This window comes from Rhipicephalus microplus, chromosome 3 (genome assembly GCF_043290135.1).
Source record: "Rhipicephalus microplus isolate Deutch F79 chromosome 3, USDA_Rmic, whole genome shotgun sequence".
In the NCBI taxonomy this organism is placed as follows: domain Eukaryota; kingdom Metazoa; phylum Arthropoda; class Arachnida; order Ixodida; family Ixodidae; genus Rhipicephalus; species Rhipicephalus microplus.
The window spans coordinates 54,416,377-54,431,706 of NC_134702.1; the positions used below are offsets into that span (position 1 = coordinate 54,416,377).

Genomic DNA, 15,330 nt, shown 5'->3' on the forward strand with positions numbered 1-15,330 from the left:
CACTGCGATGAAACGCTAGGCCATTGGATGGGGAAGTCTGAACTAAAGATTGCTTCATTAAAATTCATGCGATATATGGTACTCTTGCAGAAGCATGAGGGTTGATGATAAAGCCTCAGGTTGCTTCCCGTATACTAATTATGATACTACTAATTGTGTGCAACAGTGGCTGCAGGAAGACACATAATTAAAAAGAAGACTGTGGGGGCATGCATGCAGTTAGCGCCATGGCCATTTATTGCTCATCTAAGCTTACCATGCATAAAAAAGATATACTTCTTCCTATATATTACAACATGCTGTCTTCATATCACACTTTCAGGCACAGTTGCCATTTATACATTTCGTGCAGGGCAGTTTGCTCGCGACACTTAGTATGCGTGACATAAAGCGGCCTCTTCTGATAAGCAAAAAGATTATTTAAAAAATCTGTTCAGTGTTTCTTCCTTACATAGTTATATGAAGAACCATATCAGTCGCATTTAAGGCCTCGTCAAGCAGTGGAACAAGTCTTGTCAACTGCTACTCAATACATCACGCTAAATAGATTTCTGGTCCAGTGCTTGTGCAGCTTGTGCTAGAACACACACACACAGTTCGTGAAAGCCACACAAGCTGGGCAGCAACAAGCATGTCGTCCAACATGAAGTTGTGTTCACATGCCAGGTGAACCGTTGTCTATACAGAAGGGCACTGTTGCTATCATTACGAAGACCAGTTGAACCTTCACGTCGATGCTACGTCTGCTTCCATCATGCTTCGCCTCCTGAAAAAGGAAAAGAAGAGGTTACGCCACACAAGCAAAAAAAATGGGGTCAATTTTTCAACCGTGTTTGTCACACAAACATACCCAATGTCATTGGCTATGAACGCAACCCAGTCAACTGTAAAATGTTCGCTCTAAACCATAGCTTTCACAGTACATTATTATTGATACACTTGAAATAGCATTTATCCTGTATACTTTATTTCATAAATGGCATTCAACAACGCTCATGTTGGAGTAGCACATGACAGACTTCTCCAGATCAGCACTACAACAACGGGTTCCAGGTAGGTGCATGATAAAATTACACGAACATGTACAGCTAAGAAGATGAACTCTTTCAGTTCAGTGCTATTGGGGATTTTGAAATTCTTAAAGTGTGAGAGGAATTGCAATTATTCTAAAAATTTGGGAAGGCTTCCACTAAGTTGGAGAACTGGAAAAACTGGACGATTCTGAAGACTAATCTGGTTGCTTCTAGGTAGTTTTCAGGTATTGGCTATGTGATGAGGGTTGTCTTTGGGTCATGTTTAGCTTTTGTTTGGTTGTCTGGTTCTTTTAGGTCATCTTTCTGGGCTCAGCTTTAGCTAGGCGATTTTAGATTGTTTCTACGTCGATTCTGAGCACAGAGAGGCTTGAGCTAAATGACAGACAGCCAGACACAACATTTACAGTATGTCCGAACTCCAGAGACAAACTCTCAATGAAATCAAGAGTTCGCACCTCTCAGTGACCTACGAGCTAGTTGTCGTCCACATAAGCCTTCTATCGCTTCAGGGTCTTCTTGTAACCACGGTTGCCTTTCTCGTTCCCTTGTGTTGGGCTAACGGTTTCCTTCTTCCTTTTCAGTGGACCAAAGGTGAGAAGTGAGATTTATCCAGTTACATTTACAGTTACACAATACTTTCAAATTGTTTCCAAAAGTTTAAGATGCTGTATTTTCCGCATCGTGGTACTAAGTGTCAAGACTTAAAAAACAGCACTGCTGAAGCGCTAATAAAGAGGGTGCTACTGTACCTCGTCTCCAGACGCTTGCACTTAGGACAGGCACCAGGCACAAAACAGGTTCTGTGGAAGCATGCCTGGCAGCCTGCACACATGCACGCACAAAAGCAACTAGCACCAAACAATCAACAGAACTTTCACCAGGCACCTCGGGAGAAAGAAAATGGCTACACAGGCAGCCTCCCTAACATTCTCGCATTCACCAGCTGAACCTAAAAGAACTTTTTTGTCAGGACACTCAATGGCGTAAATGGCAGATACCCAGTAGTGTCAATCAACAATGTACTATCAGTGTCAAATGAAACCCGACCAGCGGCAGGCCTTTGCGATGGTACAGGGTGCGCCGCCCACTTATCACCATGAACAGGCAGGCATATACCTGCAGAGCTGTCGAACAGAATCCACGTGCCTGTAAGTGGTGATAACTGGACAGTGTGCACTGTACTATCGTGAAGGCTCGTCGCTGTTCCCGTTTCATTTGAAGCTGACAGTACATGCGACAGCAAAAAGTGCTGCTAGCTTCACTTCTCAAACAGCGCCAAAACAGTGAAGCTGAAGCCGCCCTTTGTCAAGCTCACCCTCCCACATATTTGTGCACCTCTCATCCGTTCACTCTTCACTATGACTCATTCCTGCACACCTTGACGCGGTGCAGCCCTTCCTCTCCTACAGAGTCCCACTTGCGGCCCACCGCAAGACTTCATGACCCGTGCTATGCCAATGGATGGGGAAGCCAGGACTAAGAGCATTCTGTTAAAAATGGCACAGGAGCGGAAATTAAAGCTAAGCTCGATTTCTCTCATACGCCGTCCCGTAGAGACAGGTCCCAAGCCATGTTGAAAAGCGCTGTGTTTAGAATCGGTGCTCTGAAGTGAATGGTTGTTTTTCGGCAGATATTCTTTGGAAGGGCAAAACAATGCAGCATGCACTGTAAGTTGTAGAGCCACTGCAGTGCATTTTGTTAGGGCTTTCAACTATCGAAGCGCCCAGTGTGATCAAATTTCTTGATGTAGAAGATGAAAAAAGGTACGGGTATGTAAATCCACAGCCTTTCTCTGGTCTGGGCAGAATGTTTGGGTTATCCACCATTTCCACAAAAAGGGGGCAGCTCCTTTCAGAATTTCGAGACAGCAGTAGCAATCTCATTAAAAATTGGCCAAGTTAGACTACATGGTCAAAAGCAAAGTCATTTTGAAGTTAGACGACCAGACTGAATGGTGGACAAGATTGCTGTTCAAGATCAAACCATCAGAAATTTTTTTTTGCCCTGAATATGACTCAGCTGAGCTGGAGTGTTTGAGCACTGTATGTAGCCATGCCAATCCACCTCCTGAGGCCAGGTATAGCCGGTGTGTAGGTGTAGCCGGTGTGACATACATTTGTATGAACCCAGTGGCTGCCTGTAAAGCGAGGATTGCGGGACTTTATACCATCATAAAAGTGAGCATGCTGGGCCTACTTTTGCTGGCTTTAGTTTCACCAGAAATGTTTTGCCTGAAGTCTTGGACAAAGCAGGATAGCAGTTAATTACACAGCAGTCACTTCCTGATAAAACTGAAGAGAATATAAACCTTACGGTTGCCAGTTTCTGTGCTGCAATGCAGCGTGGTGCAGCCTCGGGGAATAATGTTAGGGTGCGGCTCAACACAGGAAGTCATAAATGGAGCATTTTGACACAGCTATAGCACTAGCCGCACACAACATTGAGAGCTGCAGAGAAGGTTGCTACCTGTGCACTGTGCGGCTACAGCCAGCTGGAAAGGGAAAACCAGCTGGTCTCCATTGTGGCAGATCTCACAGATGAAACCACGGCCCGTGCAAATGGGACATGCCAGGCAGTGGCGCTCACACTCATCCTGCAAGCCCTGTAGCTGTGCCAACAGAACACCCTGGCGTGCCTGCTCTAGATCCTCCAGGGAGTACACGTGAGGTTCGTCTAGAAGATGCTGCTGCACTGACCCCAGGCAGTCCTGCAGCCTGCAAGATATCAGGTGACTTGATCATGTCTTCTATTTTGTCACATCCCTTGCACACACTATGCCCAAATAATTAAGCAAGCATGCCATCCCACAGTTACTCAAGATGGGCCGTGTAAAGCGATTTTACTGCAGAACACCGACATAATTTTGTTGAGTAGGTAGCAACACATTTAAAGTAGACTCAAGCTTCTTTTCTTGTGCCCCGCTCAGAAGCTACCGTTACTGCCCAATTATTTCAATTTTCTAAGCATGGCTTGCCTGTCATGTTGATATTCAACAGTGGTCACCAGTGCTTCCCTTCTTAGCTCTATCTCTCAAACATTAGATCATAGTTACTGAATTGGTGCTGCAGAAAGCCAAGTATGAACTTTCAGAACAGAGACGAATTTCAGTTTTTTGCTCTCTTACAGGACTTGATATGGAGGATATTTCGGAGGCTGTCTAAGGCCAAGATTGCAGGCGATTTGTTCTGCTCAGGCTTGTAAAGCATGAGCCTCCTTATTTCAACAAGCATGCAGGAGCTTACACATGAAATTTTTTGGCAGAGGACAACATAGGTGCCTACCAGAGTGGTACATGACAGTCCATCCTCCATTGCATTGAACAAGCAACTAAAAAAAATTGGGCCAAATCTGCATGTTACAATGCAAATGTCGTCGAAAGACGACAGTCTTGCGTCTGGAGAGAGTGAACAAAACGTTTATTTTATGTTCTGTGCAAGAAAATCGGTGAATGGTATTCTGGAGGCCCTGCATTAGAGTGCCTCGAGCATGTAGCAGAGACGAACGAGCGCATCGAGGCCCGTTAGGCATGAGCGCCATCTGTCAGTTATCTTCGAAAACGAAGGCGTGCGCGCCCGCGGAGAAAGATGCGCGCCTGTCTCGGAGGTGATAAAGTGTAGAACGCAAAGCGACGGGCAGGTGCCACCACCGCGTCGTCGTAGCAAAGCGTTGGAAACACCTTTTTGAGCATCGCGTTGCACTGTCAGCGCAGCGCGATAAACGCTACAGTTCTTAGTGTTACTTGTGTGTGCCTCTTCTAGTATAAAGGAAGACATACAAATCATCGACGTGTCGTTATGGCACCTCAGATATGCGCAATAATTGCTTCTTAATTGACAATCACACAACTATGAATGCTAAACCTTGAGCAATATTGGTGGGCGCTGCGGATGGGGTTGGCCATTTGATGCCGTTTGAGGCATCGTTAACGACGGACAAACAGACAAATGTACAGACAGACAGACAGACAGACAGACCAAAACTTTTCTATAAAGGTCCCCAAGAAAGACTATCGTCTTTAATAAACCATATATGACCCATAGCAGGGCTGAACCCAGTCACTCATTCCAGGTAGGAAATGGGGGTCTTGAAGCATGACCAAGAGGAAGGTGGAACTATAAAGTGTTAATGCGATCATAAGACTGACTTATCATCATTTCCAGACTATTACGTACACTGCAGGACGAAGGAATTTTTCAATGAACTCAAGTTTGCCCATTCCTGTGTGAGGTGATGCCATTTTATTTAGTGAAACTTCTTTAATTCATCACTCTCCCGAACTCCGCCTTTCTTGACTGAATTTTCCATCCCTTGGTAATAATTCTGTAGCTATAACAGACCACCAGTTGTCTGTCCTGCACATTACATGGCTAACTCAGATTAATTTTTGCATGTCAACCGGACTATCTACTTTCCTTCTTTTCTCTTTCTCGTACACATTTTACCGTTCTTCAATCCCTTGTCATTACTCCTACCACTGCCGATTCTCTATTTTATTGCACAATGCACCACCCTTAAGCTTTTCTAAAGTTTCTCTGTTATCCTCCATGTTTTCAGCCCCATATTTCAGAACTTAAAGGGGGTACTTGCTCCCAACCTATGTAATGTTTTTATCTCGTGGTGCCCCTACGTAGTAACTGGACAGGGTGATGGCCGACATTGTTGCTCAGTTGGTAGAGCATTGGAGGCATTATTTGAAGGTCACAGGTTTGATCTGTGCCAGTGACAAGTTATCTTTTTGTCCACTTTTCTTTCTTCCCATTGAAGGGGTCCACTCACAGCTGGCGCAGAAGCCCAGCTCCAGGTCCATGCAGCACACAGTCGTACTGTGCGCGCATCTACCATTTCTTCCCGTAACCCGTGTCATCGCTGCTACGATGGATTCGGGCGAATAATGCAACAGACTAGGTCAACAAACACTTTATTGCTACGTTTGCAATAACATATAAATGTTGTGTAGAGGGATAGTCCACTCTGTCTAAAAAATAAAGGGTAAGGCTTACTTTTTTCTTATGAAGCATGGAAACTTGGGCAAGTTGGTAGGACATGACTGAATATACCAACAGTTGTAGTAACAGCGTAACTACGAAAGCATAACTACCTGCTTCCGTAGTTATGGTTGGTCCACACCAACGACTACAGCGGTCGCGCGACCATTTGTGACTTGTCCCTAACAGTCGCAAAAAGTTGCGAATGATTGCAAACGGTCCCAAAGTGATTGCTTTGGCTAGTTGCTTCCCGACCGATTTTTCAGTCGCGCAACGGCAGTCGCAAAGCTGCTGAAACCAATCAGCGATGCCCAGAAGTGACACCAGCAATTACTTATATCCAGGCTCATGATGGCGCAGGCCCGCAGCGTTTTTTGATGGCGCAGGCCCCCAGCGACCACATACAAACAAGTGCGTTCCTCTTGGGCTGTGCTATCATGGCCACCACGGAGTACTTGGCATCAAGATGGCGGGCACAGAAGTGGGACTTGTTTGTCCCTGTCGCTAGACTGCTAGGCTGTGGCCGAGCTGCAGTTAAGGAAAAGAAAAAGCGAGCTCGCGCCCTCTCCCATACTGTTTACATTACAGTTACTACTGACAGCACACCCAATACTTTCCTTGGCATAATTGTCCATTATTTCTCATTGACTGGCAATATAGGCACCCAGCGATGAAATTTTCGAGATGCAACAGTAGTGCCAGAACACACAGCCTGAGGCGTAGAAGCATTGTAGCTGAGGAGTCTTTGTACAAAGATGTCAGCTATATGCAGTATGTGTAATTCTGCTGGAATGAAGCAATGAGTACTCTAACAATGAGAATTGCTGGTTGCCTGAGCTATGCACTGCCTCAGGGTCCACAGTAGTGGAGCTGCCATATGTTTTTAGGGGCTTGCTCCTAAAGCTCACGCCCTGTCTGGTGGCCGCTGGCATGAACACCCGTGAGGCCAGTGTTTTTGGGTCACTGCTCAAAGTCGCCTCTCCGGTGATTTCACCAATGCTCTCTAGATGGTGCGCTGCCACCTAAGGTGGTTTTCGATGGACCACGCGCTCGCCTCGTTGCGACTATGTACACTTCGTTCTCGTCGCTCCGTAAGTATGGCAGCACGTGACAAGTTCCCACGATGAGTGTTACGCACGGGTACCGATATCCTCCTAAGCCCCCTCACCTGCCTGCTGTCAACTTTGTTGAACGCCTGATAGCTCTACGTCTGCAATTAATGAGGGTTAGGCCTTTGACTCACAGCAGCAGCCAGTATGGCATAAAGGGGCAGGTGGTTAAAATAACGATCGAAGTAGTTGTCTTACAGCACTGTGCAGTGGCGGCCATGGAACGTGTCTGACAATGCTGCCTTCAACGCACACATCAAGCGCCAGCTCATTAAAAATCCTTCCGACAGAAATGGTCTCGCCATAAAATGCCCTGTGCAATGTTTCTAGAACTAGGTAAGTTGCAAAACACCCAACAGCAGCTGACCTATCACGCATCACCGGGACAGTTCCTGGTTTGGTTGTGCCGGCGGCGCAACAAGCTTCTGCTGGCAGATGAAAACGCGCAGCCGCGTGGCAAGACGCAGGAGCAGCCATTTCAGAAGGGGCTTTGCGAACAGTATATTATTGGGATTTTTCGTTGTGCTACTGCAGCAACGTAAGACTGCATAATATTTAGTGGTGTAAGGCAAAGGCAGTATAATTATGGTTTTCTGAACAGCCCACGATAAGCGATGCTTGGTAACATATACGAGTCTGTCCACTATTTGCTGGTTAATTTACATTTGCAATCGATGTTTAAGTGCAAAAGACACAACCACACAATGCCCGGTGTCCACTCTTGTGATTGTGTTTTTCGTCATATCAATTATAACTATGTGGTGCAATACCCTGGCATATTTCACTTTCTTTTCTTTGAAGGAGCCTCCGTATCGCGACTGTCATTACTTGCAGTTGCAGAGTGGCAGAACCGACGTGTGTGTACCGCAAGAAAATTTTTAAAATTTATTTACACATACAATGCAGTGAAACAAATCTTCAGATATTGCATGTACAGTGTGATGCACACAGACTGCACAATTTATTTATAGTCTCACGCATAATACTTTATCAGTGCAGATCTAACTATAAAAAATTTCATTGAGATTGTAGGCCTTCGGGCTAGCAATGCTCAAAAAGAGGCAGTTCATGATCAAAGTACTGCTATAGCGCATTCCTTGTGCGTCTTTGGCCTTTGCCTGCTTTAGCGACAATTTGAATGTCACTTGCTGAATAGGTTGGAGTACACTTAAAGCCTCCTGGAGGCTTTTATCTGGTTCTGTAATCAGCTTTTTTTTTGTCAGTCACATTTTTTAGCAACTTAATCCATCAGGAAGCTATGCGTGCAGCCATTTTCTTGAGCATGTCTTCCCTCTGCTTTTTCTTCTCTATTTTTTCTAAAAAAACCTGTTTATACAGCTTAAGCCAATGCTTCGAGCAGAGACTGCAGTTAGGGGTATCGGTGATCAATTTGCAGTCATTACTCATGAGGCTGCCTGCTGACGAATTGGGACAAGCTGAACACACTTTCAGCTTTTCTATGTTTTCCAGAAGCTTGACGAATTGGATGATGTATCTACATTGTTGGATGACTTGGCTAAGCGACCACGGCCACTGACGATGACTATAATGTCTTCTGCAATGACTTGGCATTTCTCCACAAGTGGCATCCTTTTTTCTTCCTTAAGCACGAAAAATGCCACAAAGCGTCCTGTGTCGCCATTTTCAACAGCTTTCCCCCAGCATGCAAACAAACTCTTTTGATGTCTTGAAGCGAAATGACGCCACTCGCAGACAGCACGTTGGGACTACTTCACTGCCTTCGGGCGCAGTGCTCGGGGATTGACTATTCTTTCTTCGCCGATGATATTCTGGCAAGTCTCCCACTTCTATCGGGCAGCTTTAGCTTCTTTGTCGGGGGTTTTGAAAGGTAAGTGGGCAAATTAGTGTAATTAGTCTCTGTGGCAATACTTTTGGAATGTGTCCTTCAACGAGGTCTTACTTTCCTCTGGCGACTTGCACCTTCTTACCATTGATGACGTGAGTGAAAGTCTTCAGGGTGTCTTCCTTATAAAAGTGCATATCACACACATGTGACGTGTTTGACAGTTTCTTATCTGCACAAGGAATAACATGATCGCAAGCCGCTCGCTGCTCAGGATCAAGCGGAGCACAAAAGAAATGCGGTGTCTCTGATTATCTGTGACCACTCGAACAGCCAGGGATGCAACATGTTAGCATGATGAAGACACGAAACACATACAGAGCACAATAGGGCACGGTGAAGCATAAAACTCTTCACACAGAAGGCAGCCTCTATGAATACCGACGCGCTGCAACATTAACAGCGGACGAAGGTTATGGGAGTGACAGGAGGTTATGGGAGTGACAGGAGGATGTACTTTGGGACCCTCTTCTGTATATTTTACTCCCTGTAACATTGTTTTATGACATGATAATAAACTGATTGATTGATTGATTGATTGAACATAACATTGCTCAGTTTTGCAACTTGCCCAGTTCTATAAACGTTGCCGTGCACCTTCGAGCAAGTGCCTCTAACATACACTTTGTGGATATGGCAGACATTTTTTTTTCATTGTCACCAACTCGGCCACATCAAGCTCCTCAAGCTCTGGCTAGCGATCGCTCTGCTTGAGTTAGTACAATGGCAATGCACGACACTAAACTACAAGGGCTGCATGCATTGGCACAGTCCGTAAGCTTACACAAGGGTCCTCAAAGCTTACTGAACTACATTGCAAAACGCAGGAAGTTAACCCAGCTAGCAACATTGTGCCCCTTAAGTACAGCTAAGGACACCCGAAGTTTTTGTTCTATCATATAACAGGAGCTTTGTGGCATCTCTGTGGTACTAACAGCGAAGAAGGTGGCAGTAACATTGGCAATGCCTTCACAAGGCAAATCTATGTGCTGCAGGATAAAGGAGAGTCACCTTCTTTACTCGTAGGACAATCTGCAGCCAGAAGGCTGGTAGAATTTTTATATCACACTCTTGCAGCATTTCACATTCACTCAGTAAGTGGACATACCAAGTGCACTCACCGAGTGGCCAGGCGGCAGCAGAGGATGTACTGGTGCAGGTAGTGCAGTGCAGTGCGGCACTGCCGTAACCGGTTGAGCACCTTGACCCTTCGGTACAGGTCCGTATTCAGGTCACGAATGTCGAACAGGGGGTCCGCAGCCATGCGGTCAAGCAAATCCCGAGCAAAGTTGGACACCGGCTGAGGTGAAAAATCCCAGCGCTGGAGCACACGTCCCGGGATCACTGCCCGGCTGTTGCTATGGCAACAGTGGCAGAAAAGCTTGCCCAGGTACTCACAGTAGCGCAGGCGGCTCAGCTGAGCTGCGTTTGGTAAACAAAGCTTATTACTTTTTAGGACAATGCATGTCTTGAAACTAATGTTGTAGCCAGCAGTCATTATTAGATTATATGAGCACTTAACTATATAACATCACAATTTGCGTTTTCATTCCACTAATGGCCAAAATGGCTGATTTGGTGAGTTGATGATTTATGATACTTGAAATACGGGCGCATGAACAAAAACAGGGCCTTAAGCAGACAAGGACAAGCTCGTACTACCATTGGAAAGCTTATTCATAAATCTGTGACATATATATACCGACAGATAAAAGTTTTGTAATACATAGGATAAGCGAGCCCAATGAAAAACATACAAAAACAATCGACGAAATATTTTTAACAACCATGCTCTGACAAAACCCGCATTGCTTTGCAGAACTTACCGCATATAGCATGTGCCGCTTTCCAAAAACGCAAGCTCCTTATTCGACAAGGCAATCGATAGTTTACTCACACAAGTCAAGTTTTATTGTGGTACTTGTTACAAATTCGGTACGTGTTATACTCTTGAAACACAAAAAAACAAAAGCATGGCTGGATCACGTAAAACAAATAAGCCACAATGAGTAAGTACACACCTTTTGCATTAGGTCTTCCTTATGAAAACCTCATGTGAGTATTTTTGAGTGCATGTCACTTGCAACACTGCGCACACATTATCGGCGACACGTCTGTAAGGTTCTAGTATTCACACCTACATAGCTGCACAACCTGTTGATGCTGATGTTGTTGAGCCCTTTGTAAAGGGTTACAATATCTTGTCAGTGAATCTTTTGTACCGGTTAAATCTTGTGACCTTATTCCACAAACTGCTGTATAATCAATTGGCATCCCCATTTATTGCATCTGATCTTTTACAGAATAATAATGCTACCAGGTTTGCGGCTGATAAAAATTTCCTGTTACCCCCCCCCCCCCCCCGCTCATACTAATTAACGGCAAAAAACTTTTGCTTTCAGTGCGATATCTTTTTGGAATGCGTTACCTTCTAGCATTAAGCGTTGCACTTCATTTCCTTTGTTCAAAAAGTCCGTCAAAAATAATTTTCTCGAATAACCTTACTTGTGATCGTTTACCTGTTTGGCTCGCTTGTTCTTCGTTTTTTTTTTATACCATGTTGCATGTTTTGCCTTGATTTGTGATGTAAAAATGTATTTTGATGTCCGTATATTGTAAGAATTTTCTGTTGCTCTGTATAAATTTTACTGTTGATTTGTATCGACAAACCGAGCGTCCCATTAAAGTCTCTGGCTCTGGGACCCTCGTCTGTATATCCTAGATTTTGTACCTTGTTTTTGGAAATAATAAAACTTGAAACTTAAAAAAAAAAGGTTTATATACGACTCACTTGTGCAATTGACTGTGTGATTCTATGCTTTTTCCATGCAAGATTGTGATGCCACTTCTTGCCCAACATGATGCCTGCTTCGGGTTCTTTTACAATGCCGCTTTGGGCACTCGAGTGGTTCCATGGCACAACACTTGACAGCCCCACAGAATGCCTGTGCTTTACCCTGGCTCAGACCCCGATTTTTCCCTGCTTTTGGATGCTAAGATGTAAATAAATACAATTTTTAATGTGTAGTGCATAAATAACAGCACAGGTGGCATATGCAGTTTGTTTTCACATTGACACATGCGAGTTCAACATCCTTTTTCACAGAAGGCCAGAATCTGTGCAACTTAAAATGTTACTGAAATGCAATCTGCCAGGCACCTAAAGTGGTTTGAAATGCGATAAAAAAAATTTATTTCAACATGAAAATCCTCTTGTATAGAGTACCTAAACCACATAAATAGCAACCGTTCTTATTTAAAGTTCGTAAAATGCAGCAATCAGGACACGGTGCTGCAAAACAACCTCCATCACTGGGAATAACAAGCCATGAGTTGATTCGGGGGAGGCTATCCATCCTCTGACCTATCAGATAGAGCAGTGCTACCGTACTTTTCTCATGTTCAGGTAAAAAGCTTCCTGTATCAAATAAGGCTAGCTCTACAATAAGCCAATCATCCAAGTCAGCGTACCTTGGTTCACACGCAGCCCACAGCCGGCACAGCGATAGTTTTGCTTGGCCAGTTGATCCTTGCGCCTGGACAGAGTGCATCAGTGTTGGACCAGCCTTCAGGCAATGTCTTACATTTCTGCCTTGCAACATTTTTCACACTTACACAGCTAAACACACAAGAAATGCTAATCTTCCTGTCTGCTTCAACATGTATGATGAAAGCCTAAATTTTCTGATGCCAAGTACAGAAATAACATACCTGTTAGATCCAATTGTTGTCAGTTAGATCTAATTAATTTATCAATAACAAAGAAAATGAGCTTTTAAATGTACAGTTATTTCCTTCATACCTGCAAGAAAATCAAACAAGCACTAATTCATTTTTAACAAAGCATTCCCCCCCTCTCCTCCCCCATGTTTTTTTTATTCTCCTTAATCCTTTCATGCCTGCATTATGAAACCAGCGATAAAAGAAATTCATTTTTTGTTTTGAATTACATATAAACTTTTGCGTCCAAAATGCAGTTTTAATGCATAAATTTAGGCGTGTTGCGAATCCACAACAACCGGCTTAAGCCGGTATGTGTCTCAACAATAATATACTATGTTGAATGTCGAACCTCCTTGCTAGGGTCACCAGGTGGTGACTTGTATAGTCACTTGTTTAATGCAAGTTTGGCTACATTGTTTCCACAACAATCATGCGACATCATGTCGGCGACTGTGTGCTAAGCTTACGCCTCTTAATATAGCAGACTACTGGGGAGTCAAAAGTGACATAAATGTGACTGTACCAAGAAATTGATCTAGATCGTCACGAGGCAGAGCCAGTCCTTTGTTAAGGTTTTTCTGTGTTGCAAAAAGATTGCTCTGCTCAATAATGCGACCCATGAAGGCAACACCAAAAACTCCTCGAAACATGCAATAGGACCTCAGACAGAGACACATTAGGAAAGAGCGACTTTTACGTGTGGAATTTCCCGCTGTTCTTGACAGACCTTTTTTTTTTTCATTGCACTGCATGTTTTAGACACGCACTTAGTTCATGTATCGCATCTTTAACTTCATCCTCACTGCTTGATGACGGCAGTCATACTTGTGCATAAGGACCAGAATCGATATCGCCGTCTTCGCTGTCACTAAGACAGCTATTGTAACTTTTATCATAAGGTGGCAAGTGCGTGCGAAGACCTATTTTCCCATCCATAAATTGAGTGGACGTCCATAACCTATCAAAAAATAAAATATGAACTTGTCAAAGCAGCAGTCACCACTTACTGCCTCAAATTCCGGATGTCGCGAATTCGTGACATACAGCAAAAACAAGGATCGTGCAACAAAAAATGTACTTCAGAATAATGTAACGAGTCATGTGGAACATCTTCGATGTGTGCACACTGAAACATTTTTATAGAAGATTAAACTTTGTTCACTCAGGCAAAAAAAGAACGAAGAAGTGAGTACTGCTGCATGTGCTTCGCGCACTCTGCTGTCAGCTACAGAACATTTGGTTTTAGCTTAGAATACCATACATGAGAAGGCGCTAGATGTCTCGTGCTGAAAGATACGCCGCGAATACATGACATCTGGATGGAAGACAGCATGCGTTTCGAGTCATGCGTGATTGGCGTTTTTCGGTATTTCGCAAATTCGCTGACGCCCGACAATAAAGGGTTAATTATGCATTAGAACCTTCTGAATGTCAAAAAGTCCAGTAGAAAAATAAAGGGGGGGCAAAACACGGTCCCAGGTTAATGAAAGATATTCATATGAAACAAACATGCAAGCACTGAGCTCCACACAGGGCTCAGCCAACAGCGTGCATTTGTGCTGCCACCAGACAAAAGCCCTGATACCGTCCACCATTAAACACTCTGCCACTGCCCCTTGGTCGCAAACACACTCTTTAGCATTTCCTCGGCCTTGTTCTAAATGTGGAAGATTGTCAAAGGACCATTGAAGACGTGCAGGAAATAATAGAACTGATGGTTTCCGACGATGCTCTATAATTATGTGTCTCATACTATGGTTATTAGGATAACAAAAAAAAGTACAATAACTGAACATAGTAAACTAGTTAATTAAAGGGTAAATAAAAAACAGCTTGAGAGACCATAGGTTAGTCGTAATAGTATCCACTCGGTTCAATTTCCTTTTTACCTGCCTGCCTTTTTTTCTTTTTTATGTCCTGGAGCAAGTTACACGGGACAAACTGTATGTGACAGCATTCTGTCAAAAAGAGTCAGCACTGTCAAAACCAGAAGCTTATGGTGACCCCGCTCTAACTGCAACGGACGATCACCGCGGGTTCACGCTTAGCGAGCCACAGGGCCGCTACTCCGTTTACTCGCGTGTAGCGCACCGCTCCGCGCGCGCTCAACTGATAAGGCGTTTAGCGCGGCGCGGCAAATAGACAGTGTTCTAATGTAACAGTACACAACACTTTATTGCCTCTGGCGGCACCCCGAACAACAGTACAACGTCCGCTCCCGGGACGCGGGTAGCAAAGGCACCCGCACGCGGACGTTCACAATAAGGGGAAAACCGCGAGCACGTCGCAGCTGGCAATGGCGAGCTTTGACACGCCGGTCGGGAAAAGGTCCCTCGCGGCTATGCTGCGCACTCTCACGATGGCCACTGGGCCTGGTCGCGAGTGTTAGGGCAAACCTCGTACACGTAGGCCTAACGCAAGTGCGGCTCGTTGTGGTACGACCACTTCAAGCACTAGGCACCGCTCTGGGCTTAGCGTACGCTACCGAAGCTAGCACTCAAGTAAACACGCCTGCCGGGGTGCCCAAGGTCACCCCAGGCAGGCTACCGTCCGCGATTCCCAAAGGGGACGCGGACGAAGGAAAACACGTGCTTACCCGGCGCTGTCCACGGAAC

The 15,330-nt window shown here is 44.7% G+C and overlaps 1 protein-coding gene across 1 annotated transcript in view; it reads right to left on the reverse strand.

The window, feature by feature from the left end:
• Nucleotides 1-398: 398 nt before the first annotated feature.
• Nucleotides 399-15,330, reverse strand: part of LOC142803739 (run domain Beclin-1-interacting and cysteine-rich domain-containing protein-like) — a 45,799-nt gene continuing 30,867 nt past the window's right edge. The window contains exons 11-15 of the mRNA XM_075889597.1: nt 12,464-12,528; nt 10,114-10,414; nt 3,501-3,748; nt 1,784-1,856; nt 399-766 (exon numbers count right to left, since the gene is read on the reverse strand). Of these exons, the coding sequence (XP_075745712.1) occupies nt 727-766; nt 1,784-1,856; nt 3,501-3,748; nt 10,114-10,414; nt 12,464-12,528 (727 nt within the window). The 3' untranslated portion in view covers nt 399-726. The remainder of the gene's footprint in view (nt 767-1,783; nt 1,857-3,500; nt 3,749-10,113; nt 10,415-12,463; nt 12,529-15,330) is intronic.